The sequence below is a fragment of the Carassius gibelio genome, chromosome A14 (genome assembly GCF_023724105.1).
Source record: "Carassius gibelio isolate Cgi1373 ecotype wild population from Czech Republic chromosome A14, carGib1.2-hapl.c, whole genome shotgun sequence".
NCBI classification, from domain to species: Eukaryota; Metazoa; Chordata; class Actinopteri; order Cypriniformes; family Cyprinidae; genus Carassius; species Carassius gibelio.
Genome location: NC_068384.1, coordinates 19,536,879 through 19,553,436, shown reverse-complemented (window position 1 = coordinate 19,553,436; position 16,558 = coordinate 19,536,879). Strand labels below are relative to the sequence as shown.

General features: G+C 37.6%; 1 protein-coding gene across 1 annotated transcript in view; it reads left to right on the top strand.

Annotated features, from left to right (window-relative positions):
* The window catches only part of LOC128027772 (testican-1), a 226,178-nt gene that overhangs the window by 133,944 nt on the left and 75,676 nt on the right, over positions 1-16,558 (top strand). Inside the window, exon 4 of the mRNA XM_052615635.1 lies at positions 15,018-15,089. Coding sequence (XP_052471595.1) covers positions 15,018-15,089 — 72 coding nt within the window. The remainder of the gene's footprint in view (positions 1-15,017; positions 15,090-16,558) is intronic.

Here is a 16,558-nt window from a genome sequence, read left to right as displayed (position 1 = left end):
ATGCATTTATTATTATCAGTGTTGAAACTGATTGTGCTGTTTTATATTTTTCTGGAAATGGTTATTCATTTTATTTTTCAGGATTCTTTGATGAATAGAAACACAGACAAGATAATTAGACAGTGAAATTTTCCAATGTTATGTGGGATTTTAACACTCTTGTAACACCACATTTCTAGTTAAACTGTTTGCCATGCATTGCTATGTACAGCACATTTGTAACACATGCAGTTGTAGTAAATCATTTAAGTATTTCAGGAATGTAGATGATTTTTATATGACAAGGTCGTGGTTTTGATTCCCAGGAAACACAATATTGATTAAAATGTAAACCTTTAATGCACTGCAAGTCACTTTACATTAATGAATAAATGTAAAGCTGAAAAAATGGAAATTGCTCTGAAGTAAATGAAATACTTCTTTAAGTGAAGAATCCTTCACAGATAAGTGTGCTAAATCTGCAATAGAGGGTGAGTTTTTTAAACGCTGTTTGATATCAATTTAACATTCGCTCTGCTGAGCACTTCTGCTAACGATTATGACAAACCTTTATGAATAACCAATCAAGCTCTATTGTTTTTACAGAAACACCAGTAGAGACCAGCAGACAGAGGCATGCATGACCACACCATATGGAGACTGAGAGATTGAGTGTGTTTGTATGTGTGTGTACCATCTGCACTAGTTTAATCCTCTGTGAATGACTCCTTTAAGAAAAGCATGATTTCTGTAACTGATACTGCTTTACTCACACTCTTCTGATCAGCACACCTCCCTGATCTTGGTATGTGGTGCCGCTCTGAAACCTAGTGATTTGCTCTCTACTCGAGGTATAACACCCTCTTAAGCACCCAAATAAATGAAAGCACTCTGTGTGTGTCAGTTTGAAATATCTGGTGCACAGTCACTAAAATGTTTGGTGAGCAAGAAAAATAGGCAGCACTTTATACCATGTGTTTTTTCCCTGTCTGCGGTAAACATTACAGGTGTGAATACATATGATAATTGTGTTGTTTGTTCGGGAGTGGGGCACAGACAGTTGAGGGGGTTGACTGTGAGCATTGTGCTCCCATTGGGCACAATTTGAGGAGTGTGTCCATGTTTGTGGTCCTTGTGGATCCTGTCCCGCTGTTTCTGAAGCATGGCAGTGAATGAGATAATGGGAATCGCATATGGATCTAGTGGAAGGGTTGGAAACTGGACTCGCCCTTTCTCCAACTTCACCCCCTGGATCTAGCATTCTCTGTCTCAGGATTCGGAAGCCCATGTAGCAGTTTCTTCCCCCAAATTAGGTCTCAATGCTGAGGAATTACCACCTCAGTCTCTTAGTCTGCTCCGGTTTCCTCCCATAGCCCAAAGACATGCAGGTTAGGTTAACTGAACATTCAAAAATGGTCCCCGGACGTGTGTGTGTATAGATTAGCTGGTTCTCGCAATAGATGCTGGATTTGCGTCAAGAACTAAATAAATAAAACATATGAGCAGACTGTATTTCAGCTTATGTGTTTATCTGTGCCCTTGCCTCATCAGCGTGATTTATATGTGCGGTTTGTTTTAAGAGAGGAGCAAGCACAGTCAGCTTTTGAGCTTCTTTCATTCATAAAATTCCTGACGTGTACTAGTCTGGAATGTTTTGCTCTGCTCCCACTGGTGTTTTTTTTTTTTTTTTTTCTCGAGGAAAGAAAATGTTATGCAATGTAGAGTCGAGTGGCTGGGACCTCGTCTTGCTGAGGCAATGCTTTACAGATCTGCTACAAAATAATGCAGGGGGAATCTTTGAGCAGAGTGAAGATTCCCATTCTCTCTCTCTTTCCTCCAACTGCATGCAAACGTATCGATGTGTTTGCAAGTTATTATTCACAATTCTTTTAAATTGCATGCATTATTATAATATTCATCTAATGTTTGTCTGGCTACATTTTATTATGAGGAATTAAATGATGAAATAGTCATCTGGCTTAAAGAAGTTTATACTGTATGCCTATTTTAATTTAGCATAGGGATTGGAGATGGGCCTTACCCTTTCTCCTCCCTCACCCTCTAAATACAGCGCTCACTTGGGTCTCTCATGGGACACTGGGATGTTATCAAGCAGCCAGTTCAGTTTGTCCCTGCCAGTCATCCGCTTCAGGGCACCGAGCTGATTGCTCAAGAGACCAGTCTTGAGAGACTGGTTCCCATAATTGGGAATCAGCAGTTCACACCTCATTATACAGTGCCCATCTCTCCTTAGTGCCCTCAGGAGGCTGTTCAGTCAATCCCGCCACCCTTGGTGCTTAGGTGCACAGCAGTCTCCAGTGATATGGTACAAGAATGCTCATCCCCTTAAGTGATGTTGCTAGAGTGGGTAAATTGGTCACTTCCTGCCAGTCATCTGCTTCAGAACACTGAATAAAACTATCTAACTACAATAGACCCAAAATAGCATGGGTATCAGAGGCCTTGAGAGACTGATGATGTGTCCCAGAAAGGCTCTGGTAGTGGAACAGGAAGTAGTTACTCTCAAGAGCAAAGAGGCTACAGAACATGTTCCCCCTCTCAAGAGTGTGTCCGGGCTCTACATCTGGTACTTCAGTGTTCAATGGAAGGATGTGGGATTGTGTTCCATTCTAGGTCTTTGCCGACGGAATCATTCAGTCAAAACATCACATGGAAGAGCTGGTGTTAGGTCTGAACACCAAGAAGAATGTCCTTTCTGCAGTACAATGAAGCACTTTTCTGTGTGTTGTATGGATTCCAACAAGGATGCAGATTTGTCTCCCACTGCTTGTGTTATTTGATTCCCACAGTAGTGAAAACTGTGTTTGAGGCTAGGCCAGTCACTCACTGCAATATAGTTCTAGACACTGTTGGGTCTGATGGCAGCAGTGTCCAGTGTGATAACATTTGGCTTGCTGGCTGCTGCTAGCGCCTCCCTCATGGGCTGGGGAGCAGTCATGAGTGAGTGGTCTGCCCAATGTATGTGGGAAGGCCACCATCTCAAGTGGCACATGAATTGCCTGGAGATGCTGGCAGTGTTTCATGCACTGACACACTTCCTTCCAGACCTGAGGGACCATCATGTGCTTGTCCGCACAGACAACACATTGGTGGTCTCCTATATCAACCCCCAGAGGGTGTCTGTATTCTTGCCCACTATACAAGTTGGAAAAACAGATCCTCCTGTGGAGTCAGGGAAAACTCCACTCACTCAGAGTAGTTTACATCCCTGGGCACCTGAATCAGGAAGCAGACATCCTGTCGAGACGGGTTGAGGCCCAGGGAATGGAGGCTCCATCCTGATGTGGTGGAGAAGGCAGTGTATCTGTGTGGGTCCTGAGACTTAACCATCTATTTCTTTAAGACCCATTTTTGCCGGTCCGTGATTGGCTTTTGAACCTAGTGTCCCTCTTTAACGGCTCTCCCTAAGAGATTCCAATCAGGAGGGAGTCTCTGTCTCAGTCAGGGGATGGAATCGCTCATCCCCATCTGGAATTATGGGTTTGGCCTCTGAGGGGCCCAGCTCGTAGAAAGAAACTGATGTTGTTCAGACAATACTTCACTCCAGAGCTCCCTCCACGTGGAAACTGTACTCCTTGAAATGGATTGTGTTCACTTAAAGGTTTCGGATTACCAGACGGTCCCAGTTAACTGTTCATTTGGTTGAGTTCTGGAGATCCCGTATTGATGGTTCTCTGCAGGGTTGACCTTAAGGATGTAAGTGGCGGCCATAACTGCTTACCACATCCCTTTAGGTGGTCAGTCATGGGAAGAAAACTGTTGCAAACATGTATCCTTCATGGTGCTTTGAGGTTTTCTGCTGCAGGACCAGGAGAAGTATGGATCTTCCCTGCAAGTAGTGTGTGATGTGGTGGGCTGGTCCCGTCTGCTCACATTTGTTAGATTTTACAGTCTAGAGTTGGGTACCACTCCTGACTCTCAGGTTCTTGTCTTAGCTGTGCACGCTATATTTCCACACTAGACAGGCATTTGTCAACATGGTGGAGTGGGCATTGCCGTTCCCAAAGTGTTTCTGAGACAGTGCGAATTCCCTGAAGGGGAGCATCTCTAGGTTATGCATGTAAACATGGTTCCCCGAGGGTAGCGAGACACTGTGTCTCTCTGCCATACTTCCTACATCCTTGTGAGTAGCTTACTTCGACCTATCAGAAGCTAAAGCTGTTTGTTTTGGATGCACGTTTAAGCTGTAACATCTGTAACAAAGTCTGTAACATCTCACCATTCCATTGGACTGATTTCACACATGCTTCAGGTCATGCAGAGGCTTTCCTAAAGTACCCTAAAATTAGCTGGACCAGCCAGAAAAAAAATATATCATTGTTATTATTGTTTATTTGAAAAAAAAAAACAACAACTCAGTTTTATTTTAAAATTATCATTTGTTTTTTTATAAATTAACTTTTAAAATGTTCTATGCTGTTTTTTTTAAGTTTTATTATTTATTATTTTTATTATTAGTTTTCATAGATGTTCTATGCTGCTTTTTCAGTTTTATTGTAAAATAATAATTATTATTATATTTTCTAAATATTAAATATTACATTTTAAAATGTTATATGCTACAATATTATAAGCTAAATTGTGGGTAATAGTTGATGTGTGCTATTTTGCAACCGTGTGTGTGTTGCTGTATCTTTCCCAAAGAATGCCATAGTTTCCAAATTGATCTCCTAAATCATAGTTTATCGATTCACTTCTGCTGAACTTTCATTAGACAAGAGAGACAAACAATTTAGAGCATCATCTCTCTCACTCTCTCTCTCATAAACAGCCTCCCACGGCGCACTTCTGCAAACACACTGACGCTGTGACACACCATGGTTAAACTCTCTCTGACCGTATAAGCAGTGTGGCTGAGCCTGACTAATTTAATTAGCCTCAGCCTGTAATTATTCACTTTTAAGATAAATGAGGGTTATGATCTTGTCCATTACAGACATGACAAGGGATTAAATGAGCTCAGAAAGTAACGTGTGTGTTTCTGTGTGTGTGTGTGTGTGTTTAAATGCAACATTGTCTTTGCCATAATCTGTTATTGTGGCAAGGCATGCATTCTCAGTGAATTTAATTGTGTGTGCAGGCCTCATTACAGCCTCGTTATGGGGAAATTCTCTCCGAATGCTTCATTTGCATTTGTATGGTTTTGGTGTTGAGTCAGCGTTTCAGAGCCAAACTGCAGTGGCAGCAAATGTAGTGCACAGGGACGGCAACACAACAATCTGCCCTTTAAACTGCCTGCAATTTATGCACAGCGACAATACGGCTTTATCTGGAGCTGGGGAGCAGCTCCATTTAACTGGCAGAAAAACACTCTCCTGTAGGTTTAAAGAGACCGAAAATAGAAAAAAATGAGAGCAAACAGAAGTAGGTATCTTTCCAACTTCACTGAAAGATGCAAGTTGAGTACAATTAACAGAGTTTAAATGCAATATGTGTGTTTATAAGGGTAATTTGAGCACATGCTTTCTTCATCCTAAAAAAACAACAAAACAAAACTTTTTTCTTAAACATTAAACTATTTACTAAAACTTTTTTTTACAACAAAATATATTAATCATTTACTTTCTTTAAAAAAAAAAAAAAAAGCTTTTTTCAGTTTTATTTTATAATACTATTTATTTATTTATACTTAAATATTTTCACGTTTCCATCTGGGTTGAGGAAGGATGAGGAACGAGGTGCAAGGAGACACTGGAGATACCTTCAAACATGGACTTTAATTTGTAAACGGGAAAACTCCGGAACACAAAAGACATTTATCAGGCGACAGAGAAACTAACAATGGGACTCACTAAATATACATACCTTCCCGGGCAGAACTGAGAATCGGGAGCCCTCCGTGAGATATGCTCTGGTGCTGGGCAAACAATGGAGTGAACTCTGAGGCCTGGGCCGACACCCTTCTCCTCACCCATAGTTTCTTCTGGATCGGGTGGAAACCCATGGTCTGGGCCGACACTGGAGCAAACTCTGTGGCCTGGAAGGGCCCTGAAATTAACACTTGCAGGCTTTTTACATGAACGTCATAACTTGGATCGGCCGGCTCACTTGAATGAGCCACGGACGGAGATGGGCTTGGGTGAGCAGATGGCAGGCTGGTTCTGGCTCAGGGCAGGACACTCTCCAGACACCGGAGGATTCCTTCCCTCCAGCTAAGTCCCATGGTGTCCGGGAGGTCCATGGGGCGATGGTTGTTGACCCTGTGCCAGAAAAGTGAGTTTATGGTGCCGTTGCCGTTGTCGAATGTCGTCACCACGACTAGCCGCAGTGCGGCCTAGGGCGATGAACCCAGCGGCAACATTGTTGTTGATTATAATGAGAGAACTTGCGTTTAATCATGAGGACGTTTTATTAATTCTTTAGAGTTTCAAAGATTTAATCGTGCCGGTTTAATTTTATTCGTTTCTTGTTTTAGGCAAATTAGGCCTAAATAATGGGAACGAAATTATACAGTGCTTCACATTTAAACATGCAACAATTTCTTAATCAGTTTACAGACAAATGTCTTTTTCCCAAAAGGTTATGTCAAAATAAAGGGCAGGTAACGAATAACAAAAATGCATGTTGTTTTATTAAAGGAAAAATATATTTATATTTAAAATATAAATTAAAATAGAGGCATAATATATTAAAATATTGACATTTTGCATATGAATCCATGTAGCCTACCCCCCTAAAATAGGCTACCACTTTTAATGCTCGGATGCAAGGTAAACCACAATTTCTTTTGAATAATATAACCCATAATTAATATAATATAAATAATACTGCACACCTTTTAAATGTGTCCAATCTAAAATATGGTTTAATACCATGTAGCTTCGAAAATATAAGCACAGACTCTTTCTCTTTCTCGTTCTAAGAAATGCACATAACTTCATAAATACCAAACTTTCTTCTGTGAGTATTAAATATTAAATATAATAAATATTTAAACTATAGTGTTTTTCTTAAATTTTCCGTGACTGAAGCAGTTAAACGTAACACATCAGCGAGGCAAAACTGTTTGATAACTTGTTTGATAACTTGTGGTTAAAGGGCCACTCAGTGGTCAAAAGCTGCAAATGGACTTTACACCGCCTCCGCGGCGGTAAGTGTGGCGGTAAAAGCGGCGTTTTGGATGTCTACTTAGTGTAGGAAACAATATAGGAAACACCTGGGTCAAATTAACACACACAAAACACGGGACAGAGTCTGACAATTGTATACATTATTTTTAATTAGATGTATAAATTATTTACCTTTAAAAAAGTTATTTGATGATTTTCAGTTTCTTTCTTTCTTTATTTATAAGCTAGTTTAACTTAATTTAATTTAATGATAATCTAAATGTTCTTTGCTGCTTGTTTAGTATTATTTTACATTACTTTTACATATATTATTATATGAACATTTAAATATTACATTAAAATATTATATCCAGTTTTTTTCTGATTTATTAATTATTATTATTATTATTATTATTATTATTGTTGTTGTTTTAATTTTTGTAGTTGTTGTGTATACATTGTGGCACTGACGCACTTTTGTTGTCACATTCAACCAACCAAATGTGAAACAATAAAACGCATAAACGGGCAGAAAGACAAAATAGGTGACAGGCCAGAAGGAGGATGACATTATGATTTTATAATGCCATTAAAAATGTATTTGTGATGTTTATTTCTTTATCAGAAACATAGAGATGACACGGCAGAACTCATGAAACCCAAACGTCAGCCAGCAGTGATCCGTTCCTCTCATCATTAGTGCTGTTCAGTCTGGTCTAGTATGGCCTGCGTCTTGGCCTAGATTCACTATGCAAAGCAAATCCCATATGGGACCATCACATGAACACAAAGATGTTATCTGCATGAGACATTCCAAGAAAAATATGAACCACAGCAAATCTTTGTTTATCAGGTTCATCACATTTGCCACAAGCCTCAATGTAAACGAAAGTCATAGAGTTTGAAGTTCTGTCATTTGCAGATTGAACACAGAAATACTGTATTCTCAATATCAAAGTGATTAATCTCAAGCCATCATTCAGATCTAACCCTGTGTGAAGATGACTCTTATTGCAAACTTTACTGGGAATCAAAAGGCTGAAGTCTAGAGCTGGCAATGTCCAAATGCAAGTTAAAGTTGGCTATGGTGAGCAAAAATGGTTGTTTAAGTTAGTGTGTCCTTGCCAGATAAGCCACTCATCCTCATCCTCAACCTCAGCCAGACCTGCTGTCCAGTCATCTTCATTCCCTGTAAGTCCCTTTATGTCACCTCCTCTCAATGGTGGGGCTCCATCTCATGCCTGCTGGGAGTCTACGTCTCCTGGTCCTGATGAGCTTGTGGCCCCGCCTCCATATAATATAATATAATATAATTTAATTACCGTATTTTCCGGACTATAAGTCACATTTTTTTATAGTTTGGCTGGTCCTGCGTCTTATAGTCAGGTGCGACTTATTTATCAAAATTAATTTGACATGAACCAAAAGAAATGAACCCAGAGAAAACATTACCGTCTACAGCTGCCAGAGGGCGCTCTATGCTGCTCAGTGCTCCTGTACCCTACCACTGAGCAGTGTAGAGCGCCCTCTCGTGGTTTTAGATGGTAATGTTTTCTCTTGGTTCTTGGTTCTAAATAAATGTGACTTATAGTCAAGTACGACTTTATATGTTTATTTATATATGTTTGTTTCATCATCATGACGTGTTTTTGGACTGATACGATTTATACTCAGGTGCGACTTATAGTCCGAAAAATACGGTATGTCCAGTTTAGTTCTTCGCAGTCCTGTGTTCTGTGTTTTTTGTCTATGTAGCACCTTGGTCCTGGAGAAACACTGTCTCGTTTCACTGTATACTAACTGTATAGAGCTGGAATGACAATAAAGCTACTCTGACTCTGACTCCAGCCTCGGATGGTTCCATTCCACCTGATTCTGCCGTCCAGACTCCTGTGCCTGTGCTCCTTCCACTCTCGATTCCAGTATGGACCTTCAGCCATTTGGTCTCATCGGGCTCCTTCAGTCGGCAGGCTCTACTTGGGTCAGACTTTGCGATGCCTAGGCGGCAGACTTTGCTGCTCTCCTGCCCTCCACCCCTTTGGCTACGGCCCACTCCCTCATGCTCTGCCTTCTTACTCCTTGCTTGGTTGCTCCAGCTTGCCCTCTGGTCTCTGAATCTCCATCTACATCAATATCACATAATTTACGTCTTCATGATGATTGGTTGATGTACCACAAGGAAGGCTAGCCTCCCCAACAAGGATTCCCTTTCTCAACATTCCTCAGTGCTGAAAGTGAACACTCGATGCTGATTGGCAATTTTAGGCATAGGCACGAGAGCTCCATTCTCCCCCGGCTCTCCATTCACGATAGAAATGCGGTGCTTTCTAACTTCAGTAACATGTTATGGTATTACAGCTGTGAAATTACAGACAAAAATTACACATTCTGAGACATGAACTGAAACTGTGCCTTCCCCTGATGAGCCGCCGCGTATTTGTTAATTTTTTTAGATACATATATCTTACCTTAAACTTTTGAAAGGTAGTGTATCACGGTTTCCACAAAAATATGAAGCATCAATAACTTTTTTCATCATTGATAATTATCAGATATCTTTCTTAAGCAGCGAATCAGCATATTAGTATGCATTCTGAAGGATCATGTGACACTGAAGATAGAAAACTCTGCTGTGGCTACTGGAATAAACTACTTTTTACAAAATATTCAAATAGGATTCAGTTAATTGAAATCATAATAATATTTCAGAATGTAACTGTTTTTTTTTTTTTTTTGTGATTAAATAAATGCAGATTTGGTGAGCAGTAGAGACTTCTTTCAAAAACATTAAATAAATGTAATTAGTAGAAATTATTTGTCTGCAAGTATACTGTAGAAATGTTTACGCCCAGGTCATTTTCTCAGCTCATTCGTCATTGGCAGATATAGCAGAAAGTTAACTGAGAGTTAAAAGAGTGTCAGAGAGTAAAAGATCTGATTGGTCATTGGGTCTTTAACCTCTTGGCCAGTCAGCTGGCACTAATTAGCCCTGCTGCATTCATCTCTCTCACTTTCTCAATTACTTCATGGTAAATAGGAAATAAAATGTGTTGGATTTCGTTGCTGGCTGATGATCAATATTAGAAATTCTGATTGGCTGATCTGGCTGCTCCTGATTGGTCTCTGAGGGCCAATCATTGATTCTGATGCTTTACACACATTGGCATGTGCTACTGAAAGCAGAAATGTTCTTGAATGAATAGATTTTTTTTTCAATGTTGTTCCTTTAGCTGTAATTAATTGGGTGGCGATAATTAACTGCTTTGTGTGATGGTGCTTAAGCTTTCTTTAGAGGTCAGATGCTTTTGAAGGAGAAAATCTGGCACTTTTTTTTCAGTGCACATTCATAAAAAGGGATTTTCTCTTTTTCCTGGAGTGAGAAAAGTAATGAAGTAAACAACGATTTTAAACTTTTCATTTCAATATACACATTTACATTATATTCCACTCTTATTAATGGAAATAAGAACTGAAATTAAATAAAGTCATTATGCAGAAGTTAAACAAAAGTTATATGAATTTAGGCATATTTATAGTGGATGCACTTGATTACTTTTTCTGTGGCATGCTGTGTTTTAATGACAGCAAGGAATGCTATGGGTGAATAATAATTCATCTTTAAACTAAACTGCAGATCTCATGTTATGAGAAAATATTTTAGTGATAACAATGATCAATGATGCCCACTTAGCTACTTCCGTATTCTGACAGACACTGCTGGATTAAGTGGTTAAACGGTCTTTTGTCCGGTTTGAATAGGTTTAATGATAATAACTTACTGTACAACCGCAGCTACATGGAGTTGTTGATGGTGTGTGAAGGCGTCTCCACAACATTCTGAAAAAATACCACCATTTTTGAAGGATGAAACTTGAAGAAATTGGTAAATGTATACACTGCAATAAACATAAGCCAATCTGTTTCCACTAAAAATAGCTAAAAGAAGTTCGACTTATCAGTCAACCTGCATACATTTAATTTGATTTGAATTGTTTAAAATAATTGTAATAGTATTTGGCCAATGGAAAAGAATGAGATCAGCTCTATTGTAAAATATTTATCTGATAACTATTTTAAACAGTTTTGTTTTTTTTGGATATTTTGATATATTATTCAAAAAACATGGATTTTAGCAATTAAAAGGCATTTATAAAATAGTAATAAAAGGCATATTCATTGTACCTTTGATGGTGTTAAACATAGTTTCACTTGGATGGGAATATGCATGGAAATGATATGCAGATGAGGTTCTGCATAGTAAAACGAGGAGTTGTAAGCTCCATATATGGTGATTTCTGGGAGGAGTCGGGGTGGAGATACACATAAGCACAATCGGCCCTTGAGTGGGATTTATAAAAGGATTTTTGCACAGGTTCTGGCAAACGCATGGTTTTATAAATCTGAAAACTTTTGTGCATATGCAAAATCTAGCTTTTGTGCAGACATTCACATTTAGGATGAAATCTACAGATAGAGAGACCTCTGGGCTTTATGATTTGAATATTATAATAACATATTTGAATTTAAGGAAATAGAATTAAAATGTTTTAAATCCAGATCAATAAATGTAACCTCTGTTTTAATACCCAATTAATGGAGTATTTCCAGAAACATTAGTTGATATTAATAATCAATGTTTGTAATGCCAGCTGATTTGTATTTAATTTTTATTTAAGTTATTGTATTAAATACATCGAGTGAAAAGGCAATAAGATCAGTTAACTTTTGATATGCTAAAACAGCTCATTTTAAATTACCAAAACAATAAACAATTAATATAAAAAGAAATACAAAAGTGTTAATTTAAACCACAAAATTTAGCAAGGACATAGAAATAAATTTCAAAATGTAGACTACAAAAATCCACCACATTATTTATGCACAAAGATAAATTTGCTATACTGTATAATTTGTACAGTGCTATAGACACACAAAACAGTATTGAATAAATGATTTATTATACGTAATATAATCATCATAGTAAATAGTTCTTCCATCTTTCTTCCATCTGTTTTTGCAGTTGTTAAATAAAGTATAATATAGCTATTCCTGTCCGGTTCTGGATCCAAAATGAATGATAAACACTAATAATAACTGTACTCAGACAGGTGACGTGTGCTGCTCAGGTCAGACTGCAGTTGCTGTTCGGATGGGGAATTTGATAGAAGGTCTGTGGTTTGATTGAATGGATAATTTCAGCAGGTCTCAGCTGCAGTTCTGTGTTTTCTTTATTCTGACTGCCTGAAGATGAGAGCTGCTTCCTGACAGCTTTTCATGAAAACATCCATCATATCTGTTGGCGTGAAGTCTGGCTTTTTGCTTTAATGAGGAATTCATATTCCAACACTGTGTTTTTGTGTTTGCATGACAAACTCTCTAGTGAATGCTGATTAACAACATGAAAGTCAAATCTCAAACCCACACTAGGGATGGGACGGTTTGTTTATCTAAATTTTCATTTATTTTGCTTGCCTTTTTAAATAAAGCAAGCAAGAATTTTAAACAGCTTAAAGTAGTTTTAATTATGTTAAATAATGCAATGCAATTTTGTACTGTGTTATTTTAGTATAATTGAGATATTATAGTTTTTATTTTATTTTTACATTTAACATTTGTAATGTGTATTTCGTCATTTATTATTATTAATTAATATTATCATAAATTATTTATTTATTTATTGTGTGCATGTGTGTGTGTGTGAGAGAAAGATCTGTTAACACTTATGTGATTTAATACTCTCACGGTCAAATATTTCCTGATGAATCTGACACCATGTATGGAGTGATTTGTGTGTATAGGTGTGTGTGGTTAAACAGAAACAAAATGTCCTCACAAAGATGGCAATATTCAAAATCCTTGACCTTGTGAGGATATTCTTCGGTCCCCATGAGGAAATCATCATTAAATTATTTTTCTATTTTTATTTTTAATTTGCAAAGGGTAAGGGGATAAAAAAAAAAGATTACACCTGAAAAACCCTATAAAACATGGAAGCTGTGTGTGTGTTTGTGTGTGTGTGGGTGTGTGAGCTGGTTGGTCAGTTTAGTGTGGAATTGATTTTCTTGTTTCAGTGTATCAATTTGCAAGAGAGACACTTGAAGAAAAAAAAAAACAGCATGCAAAGCAAACACTGGAAACAAACCACAAAATCAATCAGTACAGCCAATCTGAAAGAGACTGACAGAATGAAATGAAGAGGAGCAGAAGTGTGTGTGTGTGTGTGTGTGTGTCTGTGTGTGTGTCCATGCTCAGATAAAGCCTATTGTTTTATGTATCACAACTTAAGTGAATAAAAGGTAATAATCAGCAATATGCCATTACATAAATGGCTTTATTTGAATGCTATAGTGTGTCATTCCATAATACTAAATTGTTAGAAATATGTATGTGACAATGTTTTTTAACCGATTCATTGAAACAAACTAGAACATCTAAAATGGACTGCCTATCACTATAATCGAGCGACTAAGAGACAAATTCATAATTAACTTTATTGAACTAAAACAGGATATTAATAGAAATTGATTCCCTTTGATAAAATCGTTTGCAACTGATTCTTGATTCACAGTAACTCGATTCCCATTCCTACAGATCATTTGATGAGAAAAGTAGAAGACAACATCTTGAGGTCTCTGAATTATGATTGCAGACTTTAGATATTTAATAAAACTAGATAAAATTTGAGAGTTTAAGCTCTCCTCTAGGAGATGCATGTGAGATTACTGAGGACTGGAGAAACGTCTGAGACAGATATAAAATTATCTTTAAACTCTCCTTTCTAGTGGAGACCATTGAGATTTAAAGAGATCTCATTTGTGATTTGTCTGTCCTCAGGCTGTACACAAACAGTGATTCTCATTTTAGCTGTCTTACTGTTAAAAAGACACACACACTCACAGATGCACAGACTGCCTCAGGGGAAGATCAGAGAGCAAACATGCAGGAAATTGGTTTGAGGTTTTGTTTTGGTGCTGTTTCTGATAGTGGCTAGTTATTTGTTCTCTGTTTGACCCGGTGTTCACAAAGATGGACAGAATGAATGAAGGGAAAGGACATAAATGAAAGAAATGTACAAAGAATAAAAAAAAAATACCCCATTGTTCCTACAATGAATAGAGAAACAGTGCGCACACACACTGGGCTGTGAATTGATTTGGCGTTTAATTCCCCTGTGACACAGTCAGAGAGAGAGAGAGACTGAGAACGTGTCAGGCAGAACAAAAAACTTTCTGTGTCATAAATAAAACTGAAAAAGAGGTTCAGGCTAAATTCACTATGCAGCTGCACACTGTATTTCAAGAACACGTGTATTTTCACGAACCTGCACTGGTGTAAAAATGCGGCAAGTATTTTTATTCAGAATTTCATTCTGTTCAGCACTGACATGTCTCCTGCAAATCAGGTTTATTATTAAATGCGATGTAAAAACAGATGTTTGTGGAGATTTTCTATCGGGCATTGCTTGACTTTGCTCTTTCACTGGACATTGGTCTTTCGGTTCCCAGGAGACTTGGACTTCTCCGTTAGGCTTTGTTTACATATCGTCCTCTCAGATGTCTCAGATATTCCTCATACAATTCCTAGACATGAATGAGTCAGAAGATACTGTCCAGCTATAAAATGAATGTGCAGAGCAGCTTATCTTAGGCAGTTCGATTCCTCAGACTCCTTACTGTTGTTTTCGATTCTTTTGATCAGAGGAACATGTTCACCTAACATTGTGACTATATGATACGAATTCATCAAATGGCATAAAAGTGTGTTCAGTTTGGGAATTTAAAGTAAAAGTGTATGCTTTATGTATTTAGCTGTTTATGTATTATGAATTGCACTTCAGTTATCATATATTATTAACAAAGCACACAATGCTGTGAAATACGGTCGACTGACTGTAACTGTTGCAGAAATATGAAGAGTATTTATGCCTGATTCTTTATTTATGTGACGGGTAATATTTGTTTCTTACAGACAGGGAGTCAAACCTACAATCAGAACTGAAACCTAAATCACACTCACAGACCAAGAGCAGAACGGCTGATGGTGAGTCTGTCTATCTATCTATCTATCTATCTATCTATCTATCTATCTATCTATCTATCTATCTATCTATCTATCTATCTATCTATCTATCTATCTATCTATCTATCTCTGTCTATTTCAATTCAAGTTTATAGCGCTTTTTACAATACAAATTCGCTACAAAGCAAATTTACAGAAAATGATGTTTCTACAATATTTATTAATAGCTTATAAGTGGTGACTGTCAGTTTGTGCACGTATGACAAGAGTTTTCAGAAAAATTTATACAAGACATGGTCAGCCAGACGATGAACATTATTAACAGCAATAATTATATGATGCAATCACACTTGTAGCAATATTTGTTAGTTGTGTTTGTTGATTCAGGGTTAGCATCATCTGGGGTCCTCTGAGGGTCAGCATCATCTCTTCTCAGGTGTTCTGGATCCAGTCTGGAGCTTGTGTAAATGCCGTGGAAAAACATAGAAACAAATAGAGACATCATTATCATAGCTGCTGTTCCAACATAAATGGCTTTATAAGAGATACATTATTCAAATGCTTGGCTAAAGCGATGCGTTTTAAACAGAGAGAGTGTGTCTGAACCCCAAACATTATCAGGAAGGCTATTCCAGAGTTTGGGAGCCAAATGTGAGAAAGCTCTACCTCCTTTAGTGGACTTTGCTATCCTAGGAACGACCAAAAGTCCAGCGTTTTGTGACCTTAGGGTGCGTGATGGGTTGTAACGTGGTAGAAGGCTAGTTAGGTACGCTGGAGCTAAACCATTTAGGGCCTTATAGGTAAGTAATGATAATTTGTAACTGATACGGAACTTAATAGGTAGCCAGTGCAGAGACTGTAAAATTGGGGTAATACGATCATATTTTCTTGACCTCGTAAGGACTCTAGCAGCTGCATTTTGGACGACCTGTAGCTTGTTTATTGAAAAAGCAGGACAACCACCTAAAAGTGCATTACAATAGTCCAGTCTAGAGGTCATGAATGCATAAACTAGCTTTTCTGCATCAGAAACAAATTTCGTAGCTTGGCAATGTTTCTAAGATGAAAGAATGGTGTTTTTGTCTGTCTGTTTGTCTGTCTGTCAATCAAAATGTTTAGTGTAAGTAGGAATTTATAGAGTAAAACACTGTAAAATATCTTCACATAACATAAAAACTGTAAAATCTTGCTACAATTTAAAATAGCAGTTTTCTGTTGTAATATATATATATATATATATATATATATATATATATATATATTTTTTTTTTTTTTTTTTTTTTTTTTCATGCTCAAAGCTTAATTTTCTGCATCATTAGCATCTCATGATCCTTCAGAAATCATTCTAATATGCTGATTTACTGCTCAAGAAACATTTCTGATTATTATCAATGTTGAAAACAGCGGTGCTGCTTCATATTTTTGTGGAAACCGTGATTCATTAGTTGTTTTCAGGATTTTTGATGAATAGAAAGCTCAAAAGAATGGTG